This window comes from Neolamprologus multifasciatus, chromosome 22 (assembly GCF_963576455.1).
Source record: "Neolamprologus multifasciatus chromosome 22, fNeoMul1.2, whole genome shotgun sequence".
In the NCBI taxonomy this organism is placed as follows: domain Eukaryota; kingdom Metazoa; phylum Chordata; class Actinopteri; order Cichliformes; family Cichlidae; genus Neolamprologus; species Neolamprologus multifasciatus.
This window is the reverse complement of record NC_140459.1, coordinates 5,125,048-5,149,304: the sequence shown is the minus strand read 5'-3', so window position 1 is coordinate 5,149,304 and position 24,257 is coordinate 5,125,048. Positions and strand designations below refer to the sequence as shown.

General features: G+C 41.6%; 1 protein-coding gene across 2 annotated transcripts in view; it reads left to right on the top strand.

Annotated features, from left to right (window-relative positions):
• The window catches only part of shisa7b (shisa family member 7), an 82,465-nt gene that overhangs the window by 40,372 nt on the left and 17,836 nt on the right, over nucleotides 1–24,257 (top strand). For both annotated transcript variants that reach the window (XM_085147927.1, XM_085147928.1), the window contains exons 6-8: nucleotides 524–666; nucleotides 4,235–4,303; nucleotides 9,853–10,074. In XM_085147927.1, the coding sequence (XP_085004053.1) occupies nucleotides 524–666; nucleotides 4,235–4,303; nucleotides 9,853–10,074 (434 nt within the window). The remainder of the gene's footprint in view (nucleotides 1–523; nucleotides 667–4,234; nucleotides 4,304–9,852; nucleotides 10,075–24,257) is intronic.

Genomic DNA, 24,257 nt, shown 5'->3' with positions numbered 1-24,257 from the left:
GTGGGGTCTTTTTTTCATTGACTTCAATGAACCTGGAACAGCAGAGGGAGTCTCCCCCTGCTGGCCATTGGAAACAATGCAAGTTTAAGACTCATTCAGCTTTCAGTTACAGAAATTGTGTCTATGAAACCAATTATTCACGTCTCCTTTTAATCTAGTTGTTGCAATCTTGGTTAAATGATTATATGTTACACATGAGATTATATTAATATTAATATTAATAATAATAATGATGATCTTCAGCCAGAGGTGAGGTGTTAAAACGTCTCAGTTTGCAGCGGAACATGAAAACTTTTAAGACATGTGAGACTGAGGTTTTAGAAGATTTACAAACAGATCAAAGCGAAACGTAACTGCATTATTTTCAATGATAGGATTGCTTTGGACACATTTGGAAAGTGAAGTAAAGTAATAACTGACTGAGAAAATGTTTCCTCCGCATGATCTTTTCTCACTATTCTCCTCACATCTGTTGTGTTCCTCTTGTCTTTCTGCCCTCGTGCTTCTCCCGCTGCTGCGTCAGATCACTGGTGGATATCTTGCGTCACCAGTCGAGCCCCGTGCAGCAGGGCGAGAGGAACAACAGCACAGTGCTGACGACCACCTCGGACGGACGCACATCCAAAAACCTGTACACCCCCATCCTGCAGATCAAAGACAACCGCAGTGAGTGACGATTATTATACTCAGGTTAAACGAGCATTCGAATGAGGCCAGCTTGTCTCGTCCCCGGTGGAAAAGGTGGTAATTGTCGCTGCTCTTGTTTCAAATATCAGCAACACACTTGTTACTTCAGGTGGAATACATTTGTTGTGAGTGGATTGTTGCCAGATGTTGTTTCATTTAAAAAAGCCCCGTGAGATTATCGTTTAACATCAGTAATCTCAGAGGGTCTTTTGAAATGAAACAACATGGGTTCAGACTTTTAAAGGGTTTGTTTCCTGTCTGGATTCACCTTCTGCTCATTATTACTCAAGTGATCTTGCAAAAATGTATTCATCTGAATTAAAACGTAAAAACATGCATTGAATTTAACAGTTTTTAAATCTGAAATATAAAATGTTTCTTTTTTTAAAGGTTAATTCTCATTCAGCTTTCTATATTTCTGCACAAACATGACCTGCACACAGATGAGCTGAAACATTTTGACCACTCACAGATGAAGGAAATAACTAGGATACTTCCTGGTCTAATCACTCGCTCAACGCTAGAGTTAAAATTGGACACCAAACTCCTTGCAACCAGGAAAATCTTGGTTGTCCAGTGATTTTTCCAGTCTACAAATGATTGCAACTAGTTGTTGTTGCAATCAAGCTGGTTAATTTCCACTTTCAATTGTTTTGCAATTGCAGAAGCCACCTGGTGAGCGTCAGTTTGTCTCCAAACAATCGAGGTCCAACTCGGACTGAATGCAGTCACTGGAGAAGGTCTGCAAATAATTGGTGTAATTTTGCACCAAACTTGCAAACTTGTCTCCGACACATCTGTTTGCAATCAAGGATCTGATTCACTGGCTGCCATTTAGTTGTTCTCTGCTTATGTTTCTATATAAAAGAAAGGTTATGTCATTTTGCAATCAACTATGTCACTATTTGGACCATCTGAGTTTCTATTTAATATGTATGAGCTTCTGGCTGGACTGTGACTGTAAGTAGTTAATATGAAGTTTTCTTAAATTAGGTTTTCTTGTATGTAGCTCAGCAACAGATTTCTGATTTTTTAACATTTTACCAAAGTTAACTGTATCATAAACAGCTTAACTGACATACACACTCACTCCATTTTATAAATAATATAAGCCTGTGTGAAGACGACAAGATCATTGGACACAGTTACAATTGTTTTGGTTGTGCCGCCGTCTCCAGCCAGTGTTTTCTGCAGGGTGAGTGTAGCATTTGGGGGACTTTGGCCTGCCAGCACTCTTTTCTCTGCAAAGCACGGGATGGAAACCTGCTTCTGCTGCAGCAGCTACTCTGATTGTTGCAACTTCGTAATGTTAGCTTATCCTGAAACACAGACTGTGCAGCTCATCTGTATAACAAGACAAACAGATTTCAACCTTAAGGGCGTTTCCATATCCCTACTAGTATCACAGATAACTTTAATAATTATATCCTAAAAAAGCTGTAATTGATTGATTGATTGATTTTAATTTACTGCCAAAATGAGGCACAAACATATCATGACAGTGAATTCTTTTTATCACTCAGGAGAAACAAGATATGGTGCCTAAATAACGCATATGGTTAGACTAAGTAGGCTGGGATAGAGTCAAATTCTCACCCTGAATAATTGTTTCAGTCTGCACGAACAGACAGCTTTGCAGGGTTTTATGTCGGGTTTGGGAGAAATGAGCAGGTTAAGCTGGTTTAGGCACACAGAAAGTACTAACAGGTTAATAGACTGGTGGTCCCAATGTTTTGGCTCATCAGTGTCTTTTAAAGGTTCCTTTATGTTGACTGTCACTTTTTTCTAAATAGTGCTACCACAGGGGGATGTGTTTTATATTTTGTATGAAATGTTCAGGCTGAATCTCCTGATTTAAGCTTTAATATAAGAAAAACCTCCATTTCTATTTAAATGCTTATGTTGCCCACACACAGAGGAGCTTCGTGGAAAAATGCTGCAAACACTAGAACACTAAAGTCAACACGATCATAGAATTAAATGCAGCGTTTGTGTGATTTTCACAAAGTTTTTCCTCTCTGGTGATTATCAGAAGGACATGAATGTTTCTGTTTTCTCACACAGGAAAATCACAGAAATGAAACACACACATTTCTCTCTTTACCTCTGCTTTATCTCTCTGTCGCTCTGTCTCGTCTTTCTAAACCAGCTCTCTCTTCTTTCAGCCTCTCTAGGAATTCGATTGTTCTCTGACTCTGCAAATAAGGTTGGAAAATTGCAAATTCCCGCCAAGAAAAGATGAAAAAAGTGCCAAATATAGTGGATTTTTAAAAATTATTTATTTAGCTGCTCTTGATTCTCATGAGGTAAAAATGGTAAGAGCGCCTTGTAGTACCAAAGCTTCACTTTTTAGCAACTGCAGAAATTATGAAACTAGATTTTTTGTGTAGTTTACAGACAAGAGCTGAGAAATCTTTTTTTTTTTATTGTTGAATAATAATTCAGCTTTTGAATTGCTAGAAAACGTCAGCCTCTTGTGTCCAACAGGTACTCTAAAGCTCAGCTTGCAATCATAAAAAGAGAAAGACGGTGAAAATCTGCACTTTAAAGAGTTGGAACTTTGCTTTAAAAGGACCCACTGTGCACGTTTCCAACTCTAGACTCTGCTAGAGGTGCTTTGTATGAGTCACAGTTCAAAATAATTGTTATTTGTAACATTTGAAAAATCTTTACTCTCATTGGCTGCCACTTGCAAATAGACTTTTTTTTCTTTCTTTTTTTTTTCTCTTTTTTTTCTTCCATTTTTTTTTCTTCCATTTTTTTTTCTTTCTTTTTTTTCTCTTTTTTTTCTTCCATTTTTTTTTCTTTTTTTTCTCTTTTTTTTTCTTCCATTTTTTTTTCTTTTTTTTTCTCTTTTTTTTCTTCCATTTTTTTCTTTCTTTTTTTTTCTCTTTTTTTTCTTCCATTTTTTTTTCTTTTTTTTCTTTTCTTTTTTTCTTGCCCCAGCAACAGACAATAGCTGCACAGTCCCGTTTCCTCTCATTTCTTCCCCACAGCATCTGCGGGCAACGCAAACACTTACCGCGATGAGATGGAGAAATATTCCACATAAAATGTGACTCCATTAAAGATGAAGGTGAAGAATGTGGGTGGGGGGGAAAGGGGGGGGAAGCCGTGAACTGCACCCACGCTACTACCGCTACTACTACTCCATCGGCTGAGCAACTTGCAAATAGACTTTAATAGCAGGTGGGTGTGGCTTCTATACCTGAGATGACCGTTTAAGGATATTCGTGTGCTGCTTCACAATGCAAAGTAAAAACCAAAACGACCTCACTTTTGTCAGTCTTGCATAAAAGATTTAATCTGTGGTTTGCCAGTTCGATTCAGTTAATTGCAACAACCTTTAATTTAAATAAGAAATGCAAAAGTCAGCTGATTCCTGGAGGGACTGAGTCTGTCTCTTTTCTGTCCTCCCCTCTCGCTGTCCTGTCTCACCCACTGTCTCTCTCTCTGTCTCTTTACTGACACAAATGCTTACTCGACATGCCTCCCGTGTCTCTCGAGTGGCTGTCCCATCAGTTTGTCGGCTCTGCTCTCTTTGCAGCTGGGAACTTGCACCATCATTTTAACCAGCAGGGGTCTGCTTCCAGCCCCAAACACGCTGCTACCATCGGTAAGCCTCGTGGTTAGCAGCCCAGTGAGCCGGACTCGCGGCCTCACCCCCACCACTGTCTGTCTGTCTCGATGTCAGTATGACGGCCTGTTGTGCTGCGCTCTTAAAAACAGCTGTGCCATTGTCAACCCCACCCTGTGGCTACGCGCAGATTTGCGCTCGAAATCACAGCGTGCTGCACGTCTCCAGTGATTTCCCCCGTCACACGGTTGCGTTGAATCTGACAGATCTTTCATAAGAGTGTGAGCTTAAACTTGTCTGGCCTGCCCTTTGCTTAATGCAAGCCCATCTTCCCTATTCACTCCCCCCCTCCCCACAACCCTGCTTCCAGATGTGCTTGTTCGTCCTTCCTCCTCTCTCTGTGCAGCAGCGATGTGCAAGTGTGATACCGAACGTGGAAGGAGGTCACCGCTTTAACCCGAGTCTGTTTTCGCAGGCTTTACACGAAGAAAACAGAAAAGCAATGCTAGCGCGAGTGATTCATCTCCACCAAAGGTCATTGTGCTGCACCCAGGAAACACATGAACTCCTACTGCAAGCCAGATAATTATCTGTGAAGGCTGATTTTATGCCTCTAACATGACTCTGACAGGATACAGGATACGGTTGCCATGGAAATATGATGGTGTTGATGGAGATGAGCATGATTTCCATTTAACTTTTTAAGTTGTTTCAGTGCCAGTTTTTCCAAGCTATTACACCTACATGTGCCCCTCATGCAGCGGATTACACAAGAAGGCAACAGCAAAGAGTAAAACCGGCTGAGAGGACAGCAAATATTAACCAGCAAGTACAATTACATCATCATTTTCAACTAAATTCATCTAAGGAGAGACACTACAGGGCAAAAAGTGTAAACATTTTGTATTATTACATAAAACTAGCCAGTTTTCTGGTCCTGGAAACACAGAGAGCACAGAAAAATTGAAAAGCGGCATATGCAAAAGACAGTAACGTCTCTATTGGTGTATCTAAATATGCAGTTTTATTGCATAGATTTAAAGAATAGAAATCTGAATATCAGATCAAGGCAGATTTTATTGGGACAGGAGAGTTAAAGGTGCAGGTCTTCATCACTTTCTAAATCAAAAACGCCGTCAATAGACAAAATAAAACATATTTTTAGGAGTAAATTGGTCTATAAATGAGCTGATTTACACATCTTAGGGTTTGATGATGACTGTGATTAGCCATTAAGCTAAACCTGCCAATCATAAGGTGGGTAAACCCAAAGACATTTCCTACCTTATGCAAAAACCCGACACAGTCAAAAAAAACCCGGTTTTTGCTTTTTATGTCTTTCCTTACAAAGAAACTATTAAATATATAATTTAGCGTTTGCTGTATTTAATCTAAATTCATCCATTTTGCGCAGAACTGTGTGATTTAACAGGTCTAATACGTCACAAGGTTGTTATAAAACTATGTGACATTTTAGGTATGTGATTGAGGGCCGCACAAGAAAACGCACGCGCCTTTAGGTTTGGAGTAATAGCTCATGTGGGTAATTATTGTTTTCTGTGCCGGTTTATAGTTTTAAACCATTAGCGAGGTGACATTTGTTGACACCAGCTGTGCTTTTCAGTGTTAGGAAGGTTTAGTCAGCTGTGATGACTAAAGAGAAATGTTCCCTCGGTTCGCTTCTGCACCGTTATATCATCACGTGGATGAATAAAATGTACAGATTTAGTGTATTTGTTACGTTCACGTGCCTCACTGTTGCCCTGTGAACCGCGTTACTTGTTAATGCGAATTATGGGGAATCATCTTGGACCAGGAAACAACCAGACACATAGGCACAAATTAGGTGCAAACTTAAAATTAACAAAATAAAAATAAACTGTAGGCTGTTGGATAAAGGAGACAGTGTTGCCAACTCCTCAGTAAGGAAAATCGCTATTGGCTGTCCTAAAAGTCGCTAGAAGTCGCAAAATGACGTCATCACCTAATTTGCATAATTTGTCATGCTAATGTAATTGTAACCTACGCTGTTGGAGAGAGAAATAACATGTGGAAGAGACATAAAGTGAGTAATAAACGTCCTAAATGCAGTTAGAATTTATTTAGAACTACAAATTAAATTTATTTTAGCAATTATTGTTTTTTTTAATGTCACAATTCCAACCCTGCTCCTTTATCCAGGCCTGGACTGGCAAAAGTGACCCGGAATTGGCACTCTGGTGGAGTTACTTTGTGTGTGAGAGTGTGTGTTTATAAGTAGTTTTAAACCTTGTGATCCACAAAACAGCCTAACAGTAAAAGAAGAACTCATGCGCGATTCATTTGCAGTTTGGACGCACAGGTGTGAACGTCTCCTGCCCTGATAGCAGCTGGGGGAGGACTATCCTCCACCCGTGAGCGCTTTGGCACGGGTGAGGCGCCCACGGCAGCACCTCTGCTTGTTGAGAGTGAGAGCGATACGCATTTTCACGTCAAAAAGTCGTCATAAATAAGTCTCCAATAATACCAGAAAAAGTCGCCAGATTTGTCGCTAGTCGCTTTTTAGAAAAAGAGTCGCTAAGGGGCTCTGAAAACTCGCTAAATATAGCGACAAAGTCGCTAAGTTGGCAACACTGAAAGGAGATGCCCTTCATTTCAAGTCTTTGATATATTTGAACTTTCAGTCTCAGGAATTTTGATGATTTTTGTCATGATCAGGCTGTGTGCAGGCAGGAGAGGACCCAAACGCAAACTCACGGGAAAACAGGACTGAACTCAAAATACAGCTTTATTGCTGACAGAGGATAAAGGCGATACAAAATAATATGAAACTAAACTGGGAAGTACTAAGGAACTGGGATGATCTGATATCGTCGTGTTGGTGTTGTTCCCAGATCATCATGAAAATGTTGTTCCAGGTTCAACATTGCAAGTGACCAATCACATTATTGTGACGTTATTCTTTTGCACACCAACCCATTCGTGCATTTATGAAATTCCAATGTTGCAAGGACAATATCAATTCTGCTTAGCGTTTATTAAAGGGTTAGGAAGTGTGGACTGAGCCTGTCTCCAGCCGGAAACAGGAAAGGCACTGTCCATCCCCCCAACGGGTCGCCCCGTCCGACCCCGGAAAAGGTTCTGGGAAGTGCTCTTCCCCCTGCGGACCGTAGTCCACTGTGAGGCACTCATCTTCTCCCGATGAGTCTCACTATTTCGTTAATAGTTGTCTTGTGTTACTATTTATTTGTGTAGAATTTGTGTCCCTGTGGGCTTTGTTATTATAGGTAAATAAAATGAATTTGTTATTAGGTATGTTACTTATAAGTGTGTTTTTTATGTGTGTATATATAAAAAAAATATATATTTATTTATTTATTTATTTATTAATAGAAAAAATGAAAATTGAAATCAAGAAAAAAATAAAATAAAAAAATCAATGAAGTGTGTGCTTATGCCGCGACGTTTCGACCAAGATCTGGCCTTCCTCAGGCGAGAAGCAGAAAGACAAAAAAAACGTGAGTTTGTGGCTGTAGAAGGACTCTCAATAGAGATGTGCACTGTCCGAAGGTTTATTAAAGGGTTAGGGTTAGGGTCCGTTGATCGGCGGACAAAGGCGGTTTCTCGCAGCTTAAGTACAGTTTTTTGTTTTACGCCGGTTTTTCCCGAAGTCGCAAAAGTATGACATCACAACATTCTGATTGGTCACTTGCAATGTTGATCCTGGAACCAGGAGTAAATGCAACACTGACGGGAGACTGTCAAAGTAAAACAGGAAGTACACAGAGGTTCAGACAGGAGGAGAGAGAGCACGGACATAACGGGCTGGGGAAAACATGGAATAAAACACAAGGAGGGGAAACAAGGGCTCACAGATACACAGAGGGCAACCAAATAAGGAACATCTTAACTAAACAACCTAGGAACCAAGGCATAAATAAAGAACAAAATACAAAACACACGAAAACTAAGAATACTGGGCCAACATGGCTCAGGACCATGACAATTTTACTTCAGTTGTGCCGGTTTATACTCAATATTTTTGACTCTAAAGGTGAGATTTTAGACTTTAGGAACATAGGAAGTACAAACTTAAAATTAACAAAATAAAAATAAACTGTAGGCTGTTGGATAAAGGAGATGCCCTTCATTTCATTTCATTTCAAGTCTTTGATATATTTGAACTTTCAGGCCCAAGAATTTTGATGATTTTACTTCAGCTGTGCCGGTTTATACTCAATACTTTTGATTCTAAAGGTGAGATTTTAGACTTTAGAACCTCCTTTGCATCACTTGTCTGGTTCCCTCCTGTGTTAAAGTTACCAGCCTCCTGGTACAACACAATCACAAACCCCGAGTCACATACTCGGCTCACACTGAGCAAAGTTCATTTTTCCCGGACACCATTCCCAAACCTCTGTCAGCCATCGTAGCTGTTCAAAAAAAAACTCACTCGTGGAAATTACCAGGCTAATTTAGCACGGTGGCACAAAAACACAGAGCAATTGGTAGGACATTTGATGCTTTCTACCTTCTATTTCCTCCACAGCCTGCATCCTGCTGCTCAGCTCCTGCTTTACAGCCACATGATCCCAGAGCTCAGAGCTAGCATTGCTTTTTCCCCCCCGTGTGTGTGTGTGTGTGTGAGCGTACGTACAGAAGTCGATGTGGCGTGTGTTCCCTGGGCGGCACTTAACAGAGACAACATTGGCCATTATTGCCCATTACTGTCAATGGTCAATGACCAGTATATGTCCCGCAGTTATCTTAACAAGATCGCAGCCCGTAGCTGTTACCGCCCCGAATGGACTCACCATTGATTATATCCGCGTCTAAGACAGGAAGCAGCAGGTTACGCAAGCTTTAATCGCTGCTTCATAGTTTTTCCTCACATTTCTAACCTTTCAAACATCCCGTGCTGACATTTAGCAGCCAATCGAGCTTCTCGGATTCCTCCGTAATGCTAATCCAGCGATGGCTGGCGTGTGTTTGTCCACTGCAGATGTGTCCCTCTGTCCTCCGTTTGAATGTACAGATCCGACACATGTCAGGTGACCTGTGCGCACCTACATGTTGGGTCATTCCCACTGCTGTTTGTTTGCTGTTTGGAAACTATGAATGTACTTGTACACCTTATGATGTAATGGACGTGCTGCGAAACAGACACCCCTGCCCCTCCCCCATACCGCAAACCTTACATAAGACAAATCATTTTTTATGTCTATTGATCGCTGTGCTGCTTTTGCACTTTGCATAAATGTGAATATGTGCGTGTGCTTGAGTGTGTAGATTCCTGAAGCTATCGGTGTATTTCTGTGTATTTACATGTGGCTGATACGTTCGTCTTATTGAGCCTCAGATGAACAGCACAGAGTTGTATTAATAGATGGTCTCCATGGAGCTCAGAGACACTTCCTGTTTACTGAGAGTTAACCAGCTTGTATAATCTTCTCTTGTTCTCTCTCTCACTTCTTCTTTTCCTTCTCTTTGTTCTTTTACTCTTACACATCATTCCTTTCATTCTCCTTTCTCCCCCTCATCTCCTCCTCACTTCTCCATCTATCTCTTCTTTCCTTTTTCCACCTCTTTCTGTCTTTCTCTCTCTCAAGAGCGTGGATCCCGCATGAACAACACCCCCCAGCTCACTTCCGGGCCCACCCTGATTTCTGGTAGCAGCAAAGGCGCGGGAGGGGGCGGCGGCGGCGTCTTGAGACACAACAGCAGCCACCCGTCTTTCTCGCACTCCTTCCACAACCTGGCTCAGCTGCCACCGTCCTACGATGCAAACATGAAACCTGAGATCAACCGCTACAGCTCGCTGAAGAGGCTGGGTGAGTCGCTGGGGGAGATAAAGGGATGGAAAAGGAGGAAAAAGGGATGAAGTGGGACTGATTGAGCGTTCAGGACCACTGGGAGCTTTCAAGTGAAACAACGCACACAAGGCCTCAGCCGTGTCTGATTGGTTCTTAAGTGTTGATGGCTGATTACACCACAATTTTCAAAGAAATCATTACTTTTTATTATGAAAAAAAGCTAATTTAGTCATACAAAGGTAAATTAAAATACTTTGAGACATAGTTGTGAATCACAACCTCACAAATTAAAAAAAGCAACTATAGCAGATTGATTTGGAAGTTTCAAAAAAGACCAAGTTTGGCCAGAAGGCAAAGAAGGGGCTGGACAAGAAAATCTGCAGACTTGTAGGACACAGGTGACCTACAGCGTGCTGTAACACCGGCCCCGCGAAACACAGAAAATAACAGTTTTCTGTGTTCAGAAAACTGCTGATTAATCTTCACAGCACCTACGATGAGGACAGAGCATACGCAAATACATCATCTGCATCTGTTTGTCATAAAGTGAGCACTCCTAAGCCGACGATGGACTCTCAAAACGTCGATCGCTGCACTTTTAATCACTTTATGGCATCTTTCATTTGACCCCGCCTGCAGGAGAACTCCTCCATCTTTTAGTGTAAAATCCATCCATCCAGCTTCTCCAAATAAGATCACAGAATGGCTGGAGCCTGTCCCGGCTAACATTGAGCAACAAGTGTTGTACACACTGGGCAGGTTGCCAGTAAACTAGAAGTTCTTGCAATTCTTGGAGAAATTGCAATAAAACATATATTCTATTAACAGTGTTGGGGAGTAACGGAATACATGTACCGCCGTTACGTATTTAAAATACAAAATATGAGTAACTGTATTCCGTTACAGTTACCGTTTAAAAAGGTGGTATTTAGAATACAGTTACTTTGTTGAAATAAATGGATTACACGGCGGTACTTCCCTGTTTCATATTGTGGTGGGTCAGGACTGTTTGGGTTTTGTTTGACAGCTACGTGCTGTTGTTCTTGTTGCCATGGTTACAGGGTGACGCTCTGTCTCTGCGTGTTTCCTGGGTGAGAGAGCGCCTGTTGTTGTTGTTGTGCTAAGCTAACAGGCAGAATGCTACAGGTATAGCTCTAAAGAATGTAGCATCATAGGCAGTGTAGTCCGTGCTGCAGGGAGAATGGACTGTCATACACGTTATGTGTCTGTGAGCGAGGGAGGGAGAAAAAGGAAAAGTACGAGCTGTCATCGAGCAGAAACGGGAGCTGGAAGCATGTAAATATAATAATAACCACTGCAGCCAAGAAGAGTGCCTGACGAGCCCAGTTGTAAGTAAGCTATTAAGACTCGACTGTACACCGTGTTCGTGTTTTCCTCCAAAACAATAAGTTCCGTTGGAGCAGCCTTTCAACGCCTCTCTCTGTCTCTCGCTAGCAAAGTTGACCCAGACAACAAAGTAAAGCTAGTTTTCAGCTACGAGCCGACACAGAACCCACCGTATTAGCCAGAGGTCCCTTTACTACGGTTCGGAGCCGCGGACCTTCAGTAACAGTAATAAATCACAGCAATAGTACATTCATGTAGTTGTAAACAGCATGATAATATATTAAGTAATCCAAAGTATTCAGAATACGTTACTCTCATTGAGTAACGTAACGGAATACGTTACAGAATACATTTTGGGGCATGTATTCTGTAATCTGTAATGGAATACATTTTAAAAGTAACCTTCCCAACACTGTCTATTAATGCAAATGTCTATAAACTGACATTTAAATCTAAAATATCTCATAAAAACCAAAAAACGCCGTGCTCTCCTTTAAATTCAACCCTGCAGGTATCACAGGCAGAGAGAGAGGACGGCTGCTGCAGCAGAGTTTAAAAGAAATGCACCAAATTTAAAGTAGAAAGCTAAACAAGCAGTTTGTCAGTGTGACAGTGGAGCTGTCACGCCTTCCCCCTTTTCACTGTGCACAATTCCCAGATATTGTCATTCGAGTGTGTCATCACTGATCACCTGTGTTTCTGTTGTTGGTGTGTTTTGGTAGCTGAATTCAACCAGACTTAATTCGTTTTTTAATTGTTTTTTCTGTTGGCCTCTGATGAGTCCTCGGTGTTCCTGGGACTCGGCTGGTAACCAGTGGGAGTGAAGACAGGTTTGATTAGGTCCAGAGCAGAGAGTGACTGGGGCAGAAGCAGGGGACGTGAGGGAGTGATTTCTGTAGTCCTTTCATATTCTTAGCACATGTGGATGTGCAGTTATATTATAGATGCTCTTATGTAAAGGTTTGTTAGCTGAAACCAGGATTATCGATTTCCAGTCTACCATCCTTACCTGGATAGGTTCATGCAGGGAGAGTGGCAGAGGAAGGAGGAGGTTGGCAGCTTGCTGTGAGGCTGTATTTTCTTTAGTTTTAGTTTAGTTTCCTTGATTGATTTTTTTTTTCTTTTGCTGTTAATTACCATGTTTTTGCACATACTCCTGCCTAAAGATTGACTTCTTCTGCATCCCTATAAACCTTTTTGGTGCCAAACACAAACTGCCCGTCATCTGGGGTCTCCGCACAACAGTGACACACGCGTTTGTGTTTGTTTCCTCTTGATTATACTGTGCTGCTGCTATGCTGATCAACCTGGGGGCAGATGAAGTAGGTGAAAATTGGCTTTTCTTGACGTTTAAAGTTACTGAACAGCTGAGCGGGGGTTTGATTTTGATTAAAGTAATCGCACGGGTGTTTACTTGAAAATGTTACGTTTCACTCAACCTGGATTGACTGTTTCAGTCGCGTCGCCTCCTCCTCTTTGCCGCTCGCTGTCAGCGAGTCCTCATCACTGATGTCGTGTTATTAACCTGTTGAGGAAAAACTGAGACTGATTGCGCTGATTCTCATTAAAGTGGCTGTAAATACATTTTACAGTCCTCGCAGATCTGTTTTTAGTTACAGATGCGAGTGAAACGGTGTTACTGCACCGTCAGCTTTACTCTTTCCCATATTCACGACTTCACTTTCTTTATAAGTTGTGAAAATACTGACTGCATGAAGAAAGTATTTGCTAGGGAGGCTTCAGTTCAGCTGGTTCGCTGTACGGATGAACTCATAACTGAGGTCGATGGAAATAGTTGGTTATGTTGTGAACCCTGTCACCAGAGATGGGCAGTAACGCTACAGTAATCCGATTACTTTTTTCAAGTAATGAGTAAAGTAAGGGATTACTATTGCAAAAACGGTAATTAGATTACCGTTACTTTCCCGTAGGAACGCTGCGTTACTGCGTTACTAAAACCGTGATTTTTTGCAAGAATGTCTCATGACAGTGACGTAAGCGAGTGCGACGTTCGTGACAACAGCTGTGTGCAGATCAACAATGGATCATATATCGAGTGCAGAGAGAGTATGAGCGTGCAGCGTTTAAAGCGTGGAAGTACTGACCTTACTTTGAGTTTGATTCCATAAAAAGTGACAAAAACATTAGTGTCCGTTGTGCGTGGGAAGAAAACTTCTTTTTACAGCGAAAAAAAATCCCTAAACTTCCAAACAAGCACCGAGTAGCTACGACGTAATGGGAGACTCACAGAGAAACTCGCGGATTCTTCCACTGACCGCTGCGGCACACCTGCACCAGGGTAAACCTCCGCCTACTCTACTCCTGCTTTACAGGTGAAAATAGAGCAACAGGACCGCTAGTCTTTGACTTTATTTATTTTCTGCTGTGTTTTACTTGCATCTATTTGAAAGACTGAGTGTAAACACACAAAAAAAAAATTTTATGTGCTGGAATGTGCAGAAAATAGGTTTAAATATTAAACAAATTTCTTCCAGTCAGAGAATGTTGCATATAATTAAATTTTTGCTTGATGCTTAAAGTTAAAAGATTAAAACTAATAAAACAAGTTTTAAAAAGAGACTTTTCCATTTGATTACATTTTGTATGATGATTATGCAGAAAAAGTAGAATTGGGCTGAAAGATCTATCCTTTATCACCTATTCAGGTTGTAAATCGTGTTTTTAAAAAGTAACTAAGTAACTAATTACTTTTGAAAATAAGTAATCAGTAAAGTAACGGGATTACTTTTGGGGGGAAGTAATCAGTAATTAGTTGCTGATTTTTCAAGTAACTTGACCAACACTGCTTATCACTGTGATGTGATCTGTCCCATATTACAGCTTCATTTGGTTACTATAGACGTTGTTAACTGTTTAATTTTTGGTCGTCCAAATATCAAATCATGTCTCTGCAAACTAAACTGTGAGCAGGTTTTATTCATATAAACTGGCCATGACTGTGTTTTTAAGGGATTTGCCTTTTTGTTGCCTGGTTAGTAAAATTTCAGGCTGCTGATTCTGCAGGGAACCTAAATGATGGTACCAGGCATGGCCACCTGAGTTTGTGACAAATAATCATCTCAGTGTGTCGTCTGAATGTGTAAACTGCTTCTGCTAAACAGCCAAAGACATGGCGAAGAAGATGGAGTTAGACGGATGATGAGATGACGGAGAATTGAGGAAACAGTGGGGGAAAGAGGATAATAAAGAAGAAGGAAGGAAGGGAGGAGGAGAGGAAAGATAAATGAAGTTGAAGAAGATGGGAAGGCAGCATGGTAACATGAGGCAGGGTGAGAGTAGAGAAGCAGGTTTGTTAACCAGAAGAGGAAAATCAGGGGAAGGCTGCTGGGTGAGTAAGGATGCAGCATTAATGGGGGGAAAGAGATGGTAAGGAAGATGGAGATGCTGTGAGCTCGAGTGAGCAGACTGAGAAGAAAGGAGAGGGAGGCAGTGAAAGAAAGGAAGAAGGGATTTGAAGGAAAAAGAGATGTGGAGGCAGGGGGAGGGGCGTTGGCCGGCTGGTCCGCAGGGGCCTGGCTGCCTTCGATGGAGAAGAAAAGACGTTGGAGAGGCAGTGGCTGGTCGCCTCTCTCGCCCTGCGATTGCCGAAGACTGCAGGGGGAGGGGAGTCGCCTCTGCAGGCTGAGTGATGGATCGTTACTACGTGGGGGGTCATATGTGTGCACGTGAACATGGAAGCATTAATGAGGTGGAAGAAGAGTCCAGATGAGATTCTTTATTATTTCAATTCAATCAAAATAAGGAAACACTTCAACAGATGAAAAGGCTTCCTCGCATTAAACCTCACATCAGAGAACAGAAAGCTTCATATTCGTGAACGAGCATCTCGCTCGATGTCCTGCAGCCTTTTTAAGGAAATTCCGAAAAATCCCAGAGAGAAACAGATGCCATTCCCATACTTCCCATTTATTTTCTCCTTTTTCTTCTTCCGTTTGGTCACCATGTTTTCTCTCTCTTTTGTTGTCCCTCCTTCATATAATTGCACTTCCTCAAATGACTGAGCACATTAATTTATATTGCAGGCGGCTGTGTTCCTGCAGCATGAATGAGCACTGCGTTTGGTTTGATAATTAGAAATCACCTCTAGATAATGAAGAAAAAAGCAAGGAAATACATTTGCAGTAGAGCTGCAGCATGCACTTCACTTTGACAGACTGTTTTCTGAGGTTTGTGTGCAGGTGGCTCTGTTTTCTCTGCTCCATGACTGAGAGACGATGCGAGGGAATACGTGCAGGACTTTAGAAAAACTGCATATTTTTAATTTTAAGTGAAACTTGCCGATTATGTTTTGTCCTTTTTTCACACTCTAACCCAGCGGTCCCCCGTGTTGTGGAGCCCGCTCATTGACTGGTCCAGGTATCCCTTACTGCAGCGGTCTCCAACCTTTTTTGCACCACGGACCGGTTTATGTCCGACAATATTTTCATGGACCGGCCTTTAAGGTGTCGCGGATAAATACAACAAAATAAAACTAGTACCGGTGTTCTGACAAAACGTCCTACTTTGGCAAAACGTCCTACCGTAAGTAGTTTATGCACATTTCTGCTGTCACAGAGTAATTCCAGCACAAATTTAAGTAGGTATGACGGTTTGCCACTTAACTTTGCCCATCAGAGTATACTTGTAGCTCATATGCATACAGCCAGGATGGTTTTCCACTTCATTTTACCCGTTAAAGTATGCTTGTAGGTAATATTCACAAAGGTAGCATGGTTTGGCACTTCATTTTACCCGTCAGAGTATGTTTGTAGCTGTTATTAACAAAGGTAGCATGGTTTGGCACTGAAATGTAGCTATTAAAGTATGCTTCTAGCTCAGATTAACAAAAGTAGGACAATTTGCCACAAAATTTTAGCAGTTTAAGTAGGTTTGTAGGTGACATTCATAAAGGTAGGTTGGTTTGGCAGTTAATTTTACCGGTCGGAGTATTTTTCTAGCTAATATTCACAAAGGTAGGACAATTTGCCACTGAATTTTGTGTTGTGCGTGTAGCAGATTTCAAACGGTCGATTGCGTTGTGACGACAGACACAGACTGGCTGGAAACTGGATTTATTTCTAAAAGACAAAGTGCAGCAGCAAAATCAGTGTCACACAGCAATAGCAGGCCTCTCCTTATTCCTGTGTAGCACAAGTAAGCAACACATAAACGGATGGTGTAACAGATAAAACGCAGTTCCAATTACTATTTTCCTCGTTCAAAGCAATCAAAAACACTTTGGGAGCTTTTAGCCATAAGAACTAATACTTAGCAAAGACAAATACACCAAATTTAAACGTATAATTTAGTACAGGGAGAGGAGCTGCAGAAAGTGTGCCTCACCAGTGTGGAATCCATGCCGCTCTGGCTGGGAAACCCCACACATGCAACATGTTTACTAGTGGCGTCACACTGATTAATGCCCCACTTCAACAGTGACACGTGGAACCTTAGTTTTACAAAAATTAAATTTACACAATAAAAAAAAAAAAAACTATATACAATACAGTTTTGAGAATGTTCACACTCAGTATATTATATCTCAGCTACATGCGCATGCGCAGAAACAACGGGTAGGATGGTTTGCCAGGTAGGATGGATTCCCAGGACACTGGTACCAAAAAAAAGAAAATTTATTCATAACACACGTGAAAAGACCCAGGAAAACTGAGTTAACGATAAAAACGATAACAAAATAACGCTGAAAACCAATAAAAACTCTGAAAACCATACATTTCACACCTGAGCCTCAACTCTCGCGGCCCGGTACCAAACGACTCACGGACCGGTACCGGTCCGAGGCCCGGGGGTTGGGGACCGCTGCTCTAACCAATCGTGGTAGATGGCTGCCCCTCCCTGAGTCTGAATCTACTCAGAGATTTGTCTGATTGATAACGTAGGATCTTTTATTTAAAATATAACGAACTTATGGGTGGCTGTTGTTAACTGGTGCTGTATAAACAAATTGAATTTAACAGAATAGCTGGAACCAGGAAATGTACAGGGTTGGTGTGTTTTATGGAGGAAATTTCAAAGTCACAATGACAATCAAAGAAGTGAAATTCAGACTTCCATTGAGCAAATTAGTTACTGATAACCTACACAGATCAGCTGGCTGTGGGTGAAAACGTCTCAGCCCATACCCACACGAGAAAACAAAAAGGAAAAACACTATGATGCACTAATGTAAAAAGCTGACTACATGGAGTTACATGAACTGACGACATGAACAGAAGAAGCTCCACAGGTTGCATCTACACGCGCACACAGCTTAGCTAATCGTAAACAGGTGTGGCAGATTCAACAGAGGTGGAAGTGTTGCGGGAGAAGCAGACAATTACAGAAGAGGGATCACTAACAGAGACAGGAAGTAACGCTAACAGCAGGAAATGACTTAAACGTAAACATGAACAAAATCCCCCAAAAATGATGCAGTCAAAGACGATTTTTCATGGCAGTGTTTCCTAACTGAGAGAAGCGACCCGGAAGCATCCGTGTAGAGCTGGTCACCAGTGCTTCCTGTCTTACCTCGTTTAGCAGAGGATGCACTGGAGCATCCTTTATGAAAGGACTCGAGCTATTTCCATCCCATCGTTCATACCAACACACCATCTGACACACAAACTGATGCAGATGTAAAAATGTTACTTATAGTTTTCCAGTTCGTGCCAGAGCTGAACTCAAAACTTCTGTAGTAACCTCTTTATTTACGCCTCATGCGAAGAAAGTGGATTTATACAACTCTCTAAATCCAGAGTATGATTTATGTTAATTAATCAAAGTGCATTTAAGGTCCAGGCTGCATTAGTAATGTCCATTCAGAATTATCGTGAATGAACTTTCACTTTGAATCAGCTTTAAAAAGTGGGGTAATGTGCTGATTTAGTACTGTGAGGTTCAGGTCCTTCTAAAATCACGTTTACCTTTTCTTCACCAGTTTTCCAATAATGACAAGAAAGAGGAAAAGGAGGTAGGAGCTAATTTTTTAGACTAACTTCACCCCAAATGCTGAAGTGCCCAAAATCTGCTTTTTTTCTAATGGCCAGCAGGGGGCGACTCCTCTGGCTTTGAAAGGAAGTGCAATGAGAAATGTACAGGGAAAAACGGAAACACTCTACCTTTCAAATTTCAAGTCATATGAGCGTGCAGTGTTTCTTTCCAACACGTTCTCACTCCCAAAGCGTAACATTTTACGCTAGGTGACAAATCGTCAACATATTACGTTTTCGGCTACCCACCACGTTCCTAAATGACGACCTCAGAAAAATGAGGAAATATGAGAACCGTATGGACTCAATCTACACATGTTCGCTCTTTTTCTTCAAATCGCTTAGAAACACGCTATTTAACATCATTAAAGTCCTGGTTAACGTCAGGAAAAAGGTTATGGTTAGTTGCTAGGGATAAGGTTAGGTTTAGGGCTGGAATACAGGGCTGGAACGTCGATTACCGCGGGAGCGTCATTGCACTGGATTTCGGCCATAACCCGCCACGTACCATAAGAACGCCGAAGGTCTCCTTTCGCGTTCCTCAGGAACGCCGCGGGACGTGACAAAATGTCGGCATGTTACGCCTCGGGAGTGAGAACGGGCTGTTCTTTTGTTCCGTTGTCTTTTACCAGGTTTGATTTCAAAATGCTCAGCTAGAAGCTTTACATCACGATGTCGCAACCAGTCATTGTGGCTACGTGTTTATCTTCAGTCAATGTTGCTCTTAAGTTTCAGACATCCCAAAGATAACTTGCCTTAAGCTGTAGCTCACGTTTGACATTATACTACTGAATCTACTAAGAAGGACTGTAGGATCTCATGATCTTACAGCTGCGACGCCAGCTAAGGTCTCACCTTCCCATGATGGCACATTTTCTCCCCTCATTACCAGCACCAGACTCGCAGTGATGGCAGCGAGCACTTTAAACATGAAGCAGTCACTTCGTCTGTGCTGGATGATTTTATTTCCCAGACTCTGATCGCTTTCACAGAGGAACGTAAAACCCTTTGTTAAGCAGATTCAGGCTGAATCCTTCATTCACTTCTACTTGTCTGATTATTAGATTCCTGCTTTTTCAAAGAAAACCACCCTAAATGTCAGTTTTGGTGAATAAAAAGTTGTCATTGTGACACATAAAGAGGGAATATGGCCTCCCGTCAGCCTTTCTCTGAAACGTGATCCTTTTGATGCCATTCCCCAGACGGCGCTGCAGAAAGGACACCGATAAAGGCTTCTTTGTCTAAGGAGGGCAGCCAGGGAGAAACCTTGAGATAATTTAGCCTTATTGGAGGGGAGTAAACAGAGAGCGTGAGGGAGAGCGAGGAGAAAGAGCGAGAGGAGGGAGAGATTGAGGACAGAGAGAGGAAAGAAAAGCCTGAACAGCGAGGAGAAGGTGAAAAAGCAACAACAACTAGACGGAAAAAAGAAAAGTGTGGAGAATAGTAGACAAAGAGGCGAACAGGAGGAGGGGAAGAGACCTGAGAGGGAGAGCAAAGAAAAGGAAAGAGGGAATGAAGAGGTAGAGAGAGGTGGCTGGTTAAAGGTCAGCTTTAAATTGGCTCTTGGGGAGCTGCTTCCATGGAAATGCTTTGAAGATTAAAGTGGGCTCGGCTACGCACAGAAGCACTGCTCCTCACTGTTAGTGAAACTGACTGACTGCTTCCCTCTCCTTCATTCCTTTCTTCTGTCTTTACGTTGTTCCTCGACGTCTTTGTTTTCACATCATTTATGCTGCGAAACATCTTCTTTCGCCGCCTTTAAAGCCTATTTTCACCTCACGTCCTCTCTGTCTTTGGCCTTGAGCTCGTCTTCTACCTTTATTCTTTTATGCCTCATGCAATATACAGCGAATCTCTCCTTTTGCATTATCCATTTGTGCCTTCTGTCTTTGTCCTCCTGTGACAAAATGTCTTTCTCACTTTTTCATTTCCTCCTTCCTCTCTTGGATTCTTCTTTCTTCTCTTTTGAGATATTTAAGGTCAGTTTCTTGCTACACGAGACATTTCTTGCTCTAATTTGTTCGCCCTTTCCGATATTATATTTTCTTTCATTTTCACCTGCTTCTCCCTTTTTATTGCTCCACTCTTTGTCTGATTCTCACAGTCTCACAAGACCATTTAGTAGCTTTATAGCTTTATTATGTCAGTGAATTTGAGCTCTTCGCACGATCTTCACGAGCAGGTCTTTGATACTTTTTTCCTGCACGGACAAGAAGCATTAAAATTTTTAGTAAACGATTTTAATTTCAACATCTCTTGATGTTGATGAAGATCATATTTTATTACTGCTGCTCTCCAGCTACTAAACGGACCTCTCAAGATGTGTTTTCTCTGAATCTCTTGTCTTCCTTATTTTAACTGAAGCCGTATTCACACATGAGTAACTAACAGCAGCACCGAGCCACATTTTTGGGATCTGCAGTTGTCCTTTCTCACATGTAGCAGACAGCAGGGGATCGTTTGCTGCCTCTCGTGACTAGAAATACAGTTTTCATGAGGTTGGAGCATGTAGGAGTCATGACACATGACGCCCACTTGCACACTTGTTGTGAATTCACAGGACAGCTACTTGCACCATTGTCACATGTGCGCAGTCGGACATTAAAACAGAGACATTATTTAAGGAGGCATTCAAAGATCTTTCGGAAAATAGAGGCAAAGAGGCCGTTAGGAAGCTGTTGTACTGACGGATGCCCTCATTAACAATTTAAATGTCATTGTTGTAGTAAAGATGGATGTAAATGCAGTTTTTTAACCTTTTTAAACAAAGGGTGAAAAATATTGTATTGGAATTAGCACGATGTTTGAACTGAGTCATTAGGGACACCATAACGGTTAGGGCTGGGTATCGTCGCATGATCTGATATCGTCGTGTTGGTGTTGTTCCCAGATCATCATACTAAAGGTTGTTCCAGGATCAACATTGCAAGTGACCAATCAGAATGTTGTGATGTCATACTTTTGCGACTTCGGGAAAAAAACGGCGTAAAACAAAAAACTGTACTTAAGCTGCGAGAAACCGCCTTTGTCCGCCGATCAACGGACCCTGACCCTGACCCTTTAATAAACGCTAAGCAGAATTGATATTGTCCTTGCAACATTGGAATTTCATAAATGCACGAATGGGTTGGTGCGCAAAAGAATAACGTCACAATAATGTGATTGGTCACTTGCAATGTTGAACCTGGAACAACATTTTCATGATGATCTGGGAACAACACCAACACGACGATATCAGATCATCCGGGTATCGTCACTGATTTCTAGAATCGATTCGATCCGCGATTCGATTAAATTCGATTTGAATCTGGGAAATTTTGACAGTCAGAAATATTATAATTCAGATCAGTACATTTACATATTTTTGTATCTATAAAAAGGAAGCTGACACTTTCGAGACTTTATCAAAGGTGTGAGCATCACAGCAGAGGCCTTTGTGTCAAAGTAGCTGAAGATAAAACAGAAAAACATGAAGGTGATTTTCCTGGCCTGGATTTTATACAAATATTCTGCAGTACATCAAAAACAAAAGAAAACCATTAATGAACTCATGAACATTACCTCTGAAGTTCCAGCGGTTTTATTAGAGACAAGGCTAAGCGTTTTGCATTTTGCATAATTTTAAAAAGTTTAAATTTGTTCAGTATTGAACGGCAGAAATTAGGTTTTCTTTTCGGAAGTATATAAACGGGGAAAAAAACAGCGGCCGACAGCGCTGTAAACAACGGTAGACTTGTGCGTAACAAGCAAGCGAATAATGCAGAAAACAGTACAGAGAGAGAGAGCGAGCTGTGCATGAAATGTGGTGGAAGCAAAACAGGAAAACTCAGAGGGAATTCATGACGATGTTTATGTGAAGCGCAGTTTGGATCTTCTTTTGCTGCTGGTTCGGTCAGTTTTATTTTTATTTTTTTGGAGAGAGATCAAACTAACAGCTTTAGAATCAGCGCAAAAAGGACGTAAACACGAAGCGCGGAGCCGCCCACAGATCAGAATCGGCGAGCTGTCGGCTTTCAGCCCCGACCGTGTCCGTGCCGTTGGGTGAGAAAGGCGACATCTAACTGATTCTGATCCGCGGGTCCGCGCTGTGTGTTTAAGTCTTTGTGCAGAATCCGTGTTCCTGCTCGCATTTACTGTCTTAGCTGTTTGGTGGTTGTTGAAATTTTGTGAGATTTCACCTGAGATTCTGTCATTTCGGGCAAAATAAATTTATATTAAAAAAAATCGATTCAGGATTTTAATGAATCGATTTCACGTTATCCAAGCCAGAATCGATTTTAATCGATAAATCGATTATAAAAACCCAGCCCTAATAACGGTGTGCATCTGTACTTGAATCTTGTATCTTCCCCTCTCTGAGCCTGCTTCTGCCATAGGTTTCTTCCTGTTAAGAGGTTTTCCTTCCCACTTTTGCCCAGTGCTTTTTCATAGCGTGCCATCTGATTGTTGGGGGTTTCTCTCTATTTTTGTAGCCTATTTACCCGACAATATAAAGCATCAGGAGTAGACTGTTTTGATTTGGTGCTATATACATTTTTACGGACATCACTAAACTTTTGAAGCGGATTCAATACAAATGATGTTATGAACTGTCCAAATTTGACGGTCGAGTTGTGAGACTTCCTTCATAAGGACACAGCAGGTTAGAGATGGTTACATCCTCCCATTTATGGACTGGCCCAGATAATGTAGAGCATCCCTTTGTGTTGAAACAGAAAGTGAAAAATAGAGTTCAGCTAACTTGAGCGGCACTGCGTCATGCACACATACATACGGCTCAATCGCATGTCATATATCAAACACGGCCTCTCAGTTTAAGCTGCCACACTTCCCATCTCTCTTTCAGACCTGATGGAGTCGGTGCTGCCCTGCATGCTCTTTCAACACCTCCACCACACCAGCATCCACCTCCAGTGACATATTTAATTATCACTTCCTCCTAGCATATTTGTGCTTTGTCCTTTGTGTCTCAGTCATCCAGGTCATAGTAATCTGAAGTGTTCAGTCGAAGGCTTTTTGAAGAGGTTTCACCTCTCATCTGAAAGGCTTCATGTCAAGGCTTTCTGTTTTCTCTGCCGGTTGAGTTTTTACAGTGAGTGATGACAATGAATCCTGGATGCAAAACTAATGGGATACCTCATATATGTGTACAGTAGTAAAAGATGCATGATGCTGCCAATGTAGCCAGCAAGCTTAGATTATACATGAAGGCATTTCAAACCTTAACCTGTATTTTTCCTTAAGACTTGCAGGGGGTGTTGTATAAAAGAGATGAGTTCATGGCCTCTACCTTGATTAATACAACATGAGCAAATTTTGGTCCCCCCCCTCTTGTTTTTTCACAGCACGCTTGAGGAGTAATGTGTTGTCCATGTTATCTCCAGTCCCATAAAGGCAACAATTTCTGATTCTGTGAAAGTTTTGTTCAGTAATCAAACTTTAAATTTGTAACAATGTATCTTTATGTTAATTCCAGAGACTTACCTGAGAGTGACGACAGTGATTAAACCTTTCCTATCAAACCAAACAATCAGCTGTATATAATCGTCAATAATTCAAACTGCTGCAGGGTGTTCAGAATGCTGCTGCTAGGCTTCTGACAAAGCATCACAAATACTCCCATGCCACTCCCCTGCTGATTCAACTGCATTGGCCCCCTGTCAATTTCAGGGTCCAATTTAAGATCATAATCATGACCTATAGGGCCCTGCACGGTGTAGCTCCAACTTACTTAAGTGATCTTCTTCTTCCTTATCACCCCAGCAGGTCCCTGAGGTCTTGTGACCAGGGGTTGCTGGCTGTCCCGCATACAAGGTTAAAAACAAAAGGTGACAGAGCGTTTGTATCAGCGGCTCCCAGACTCTG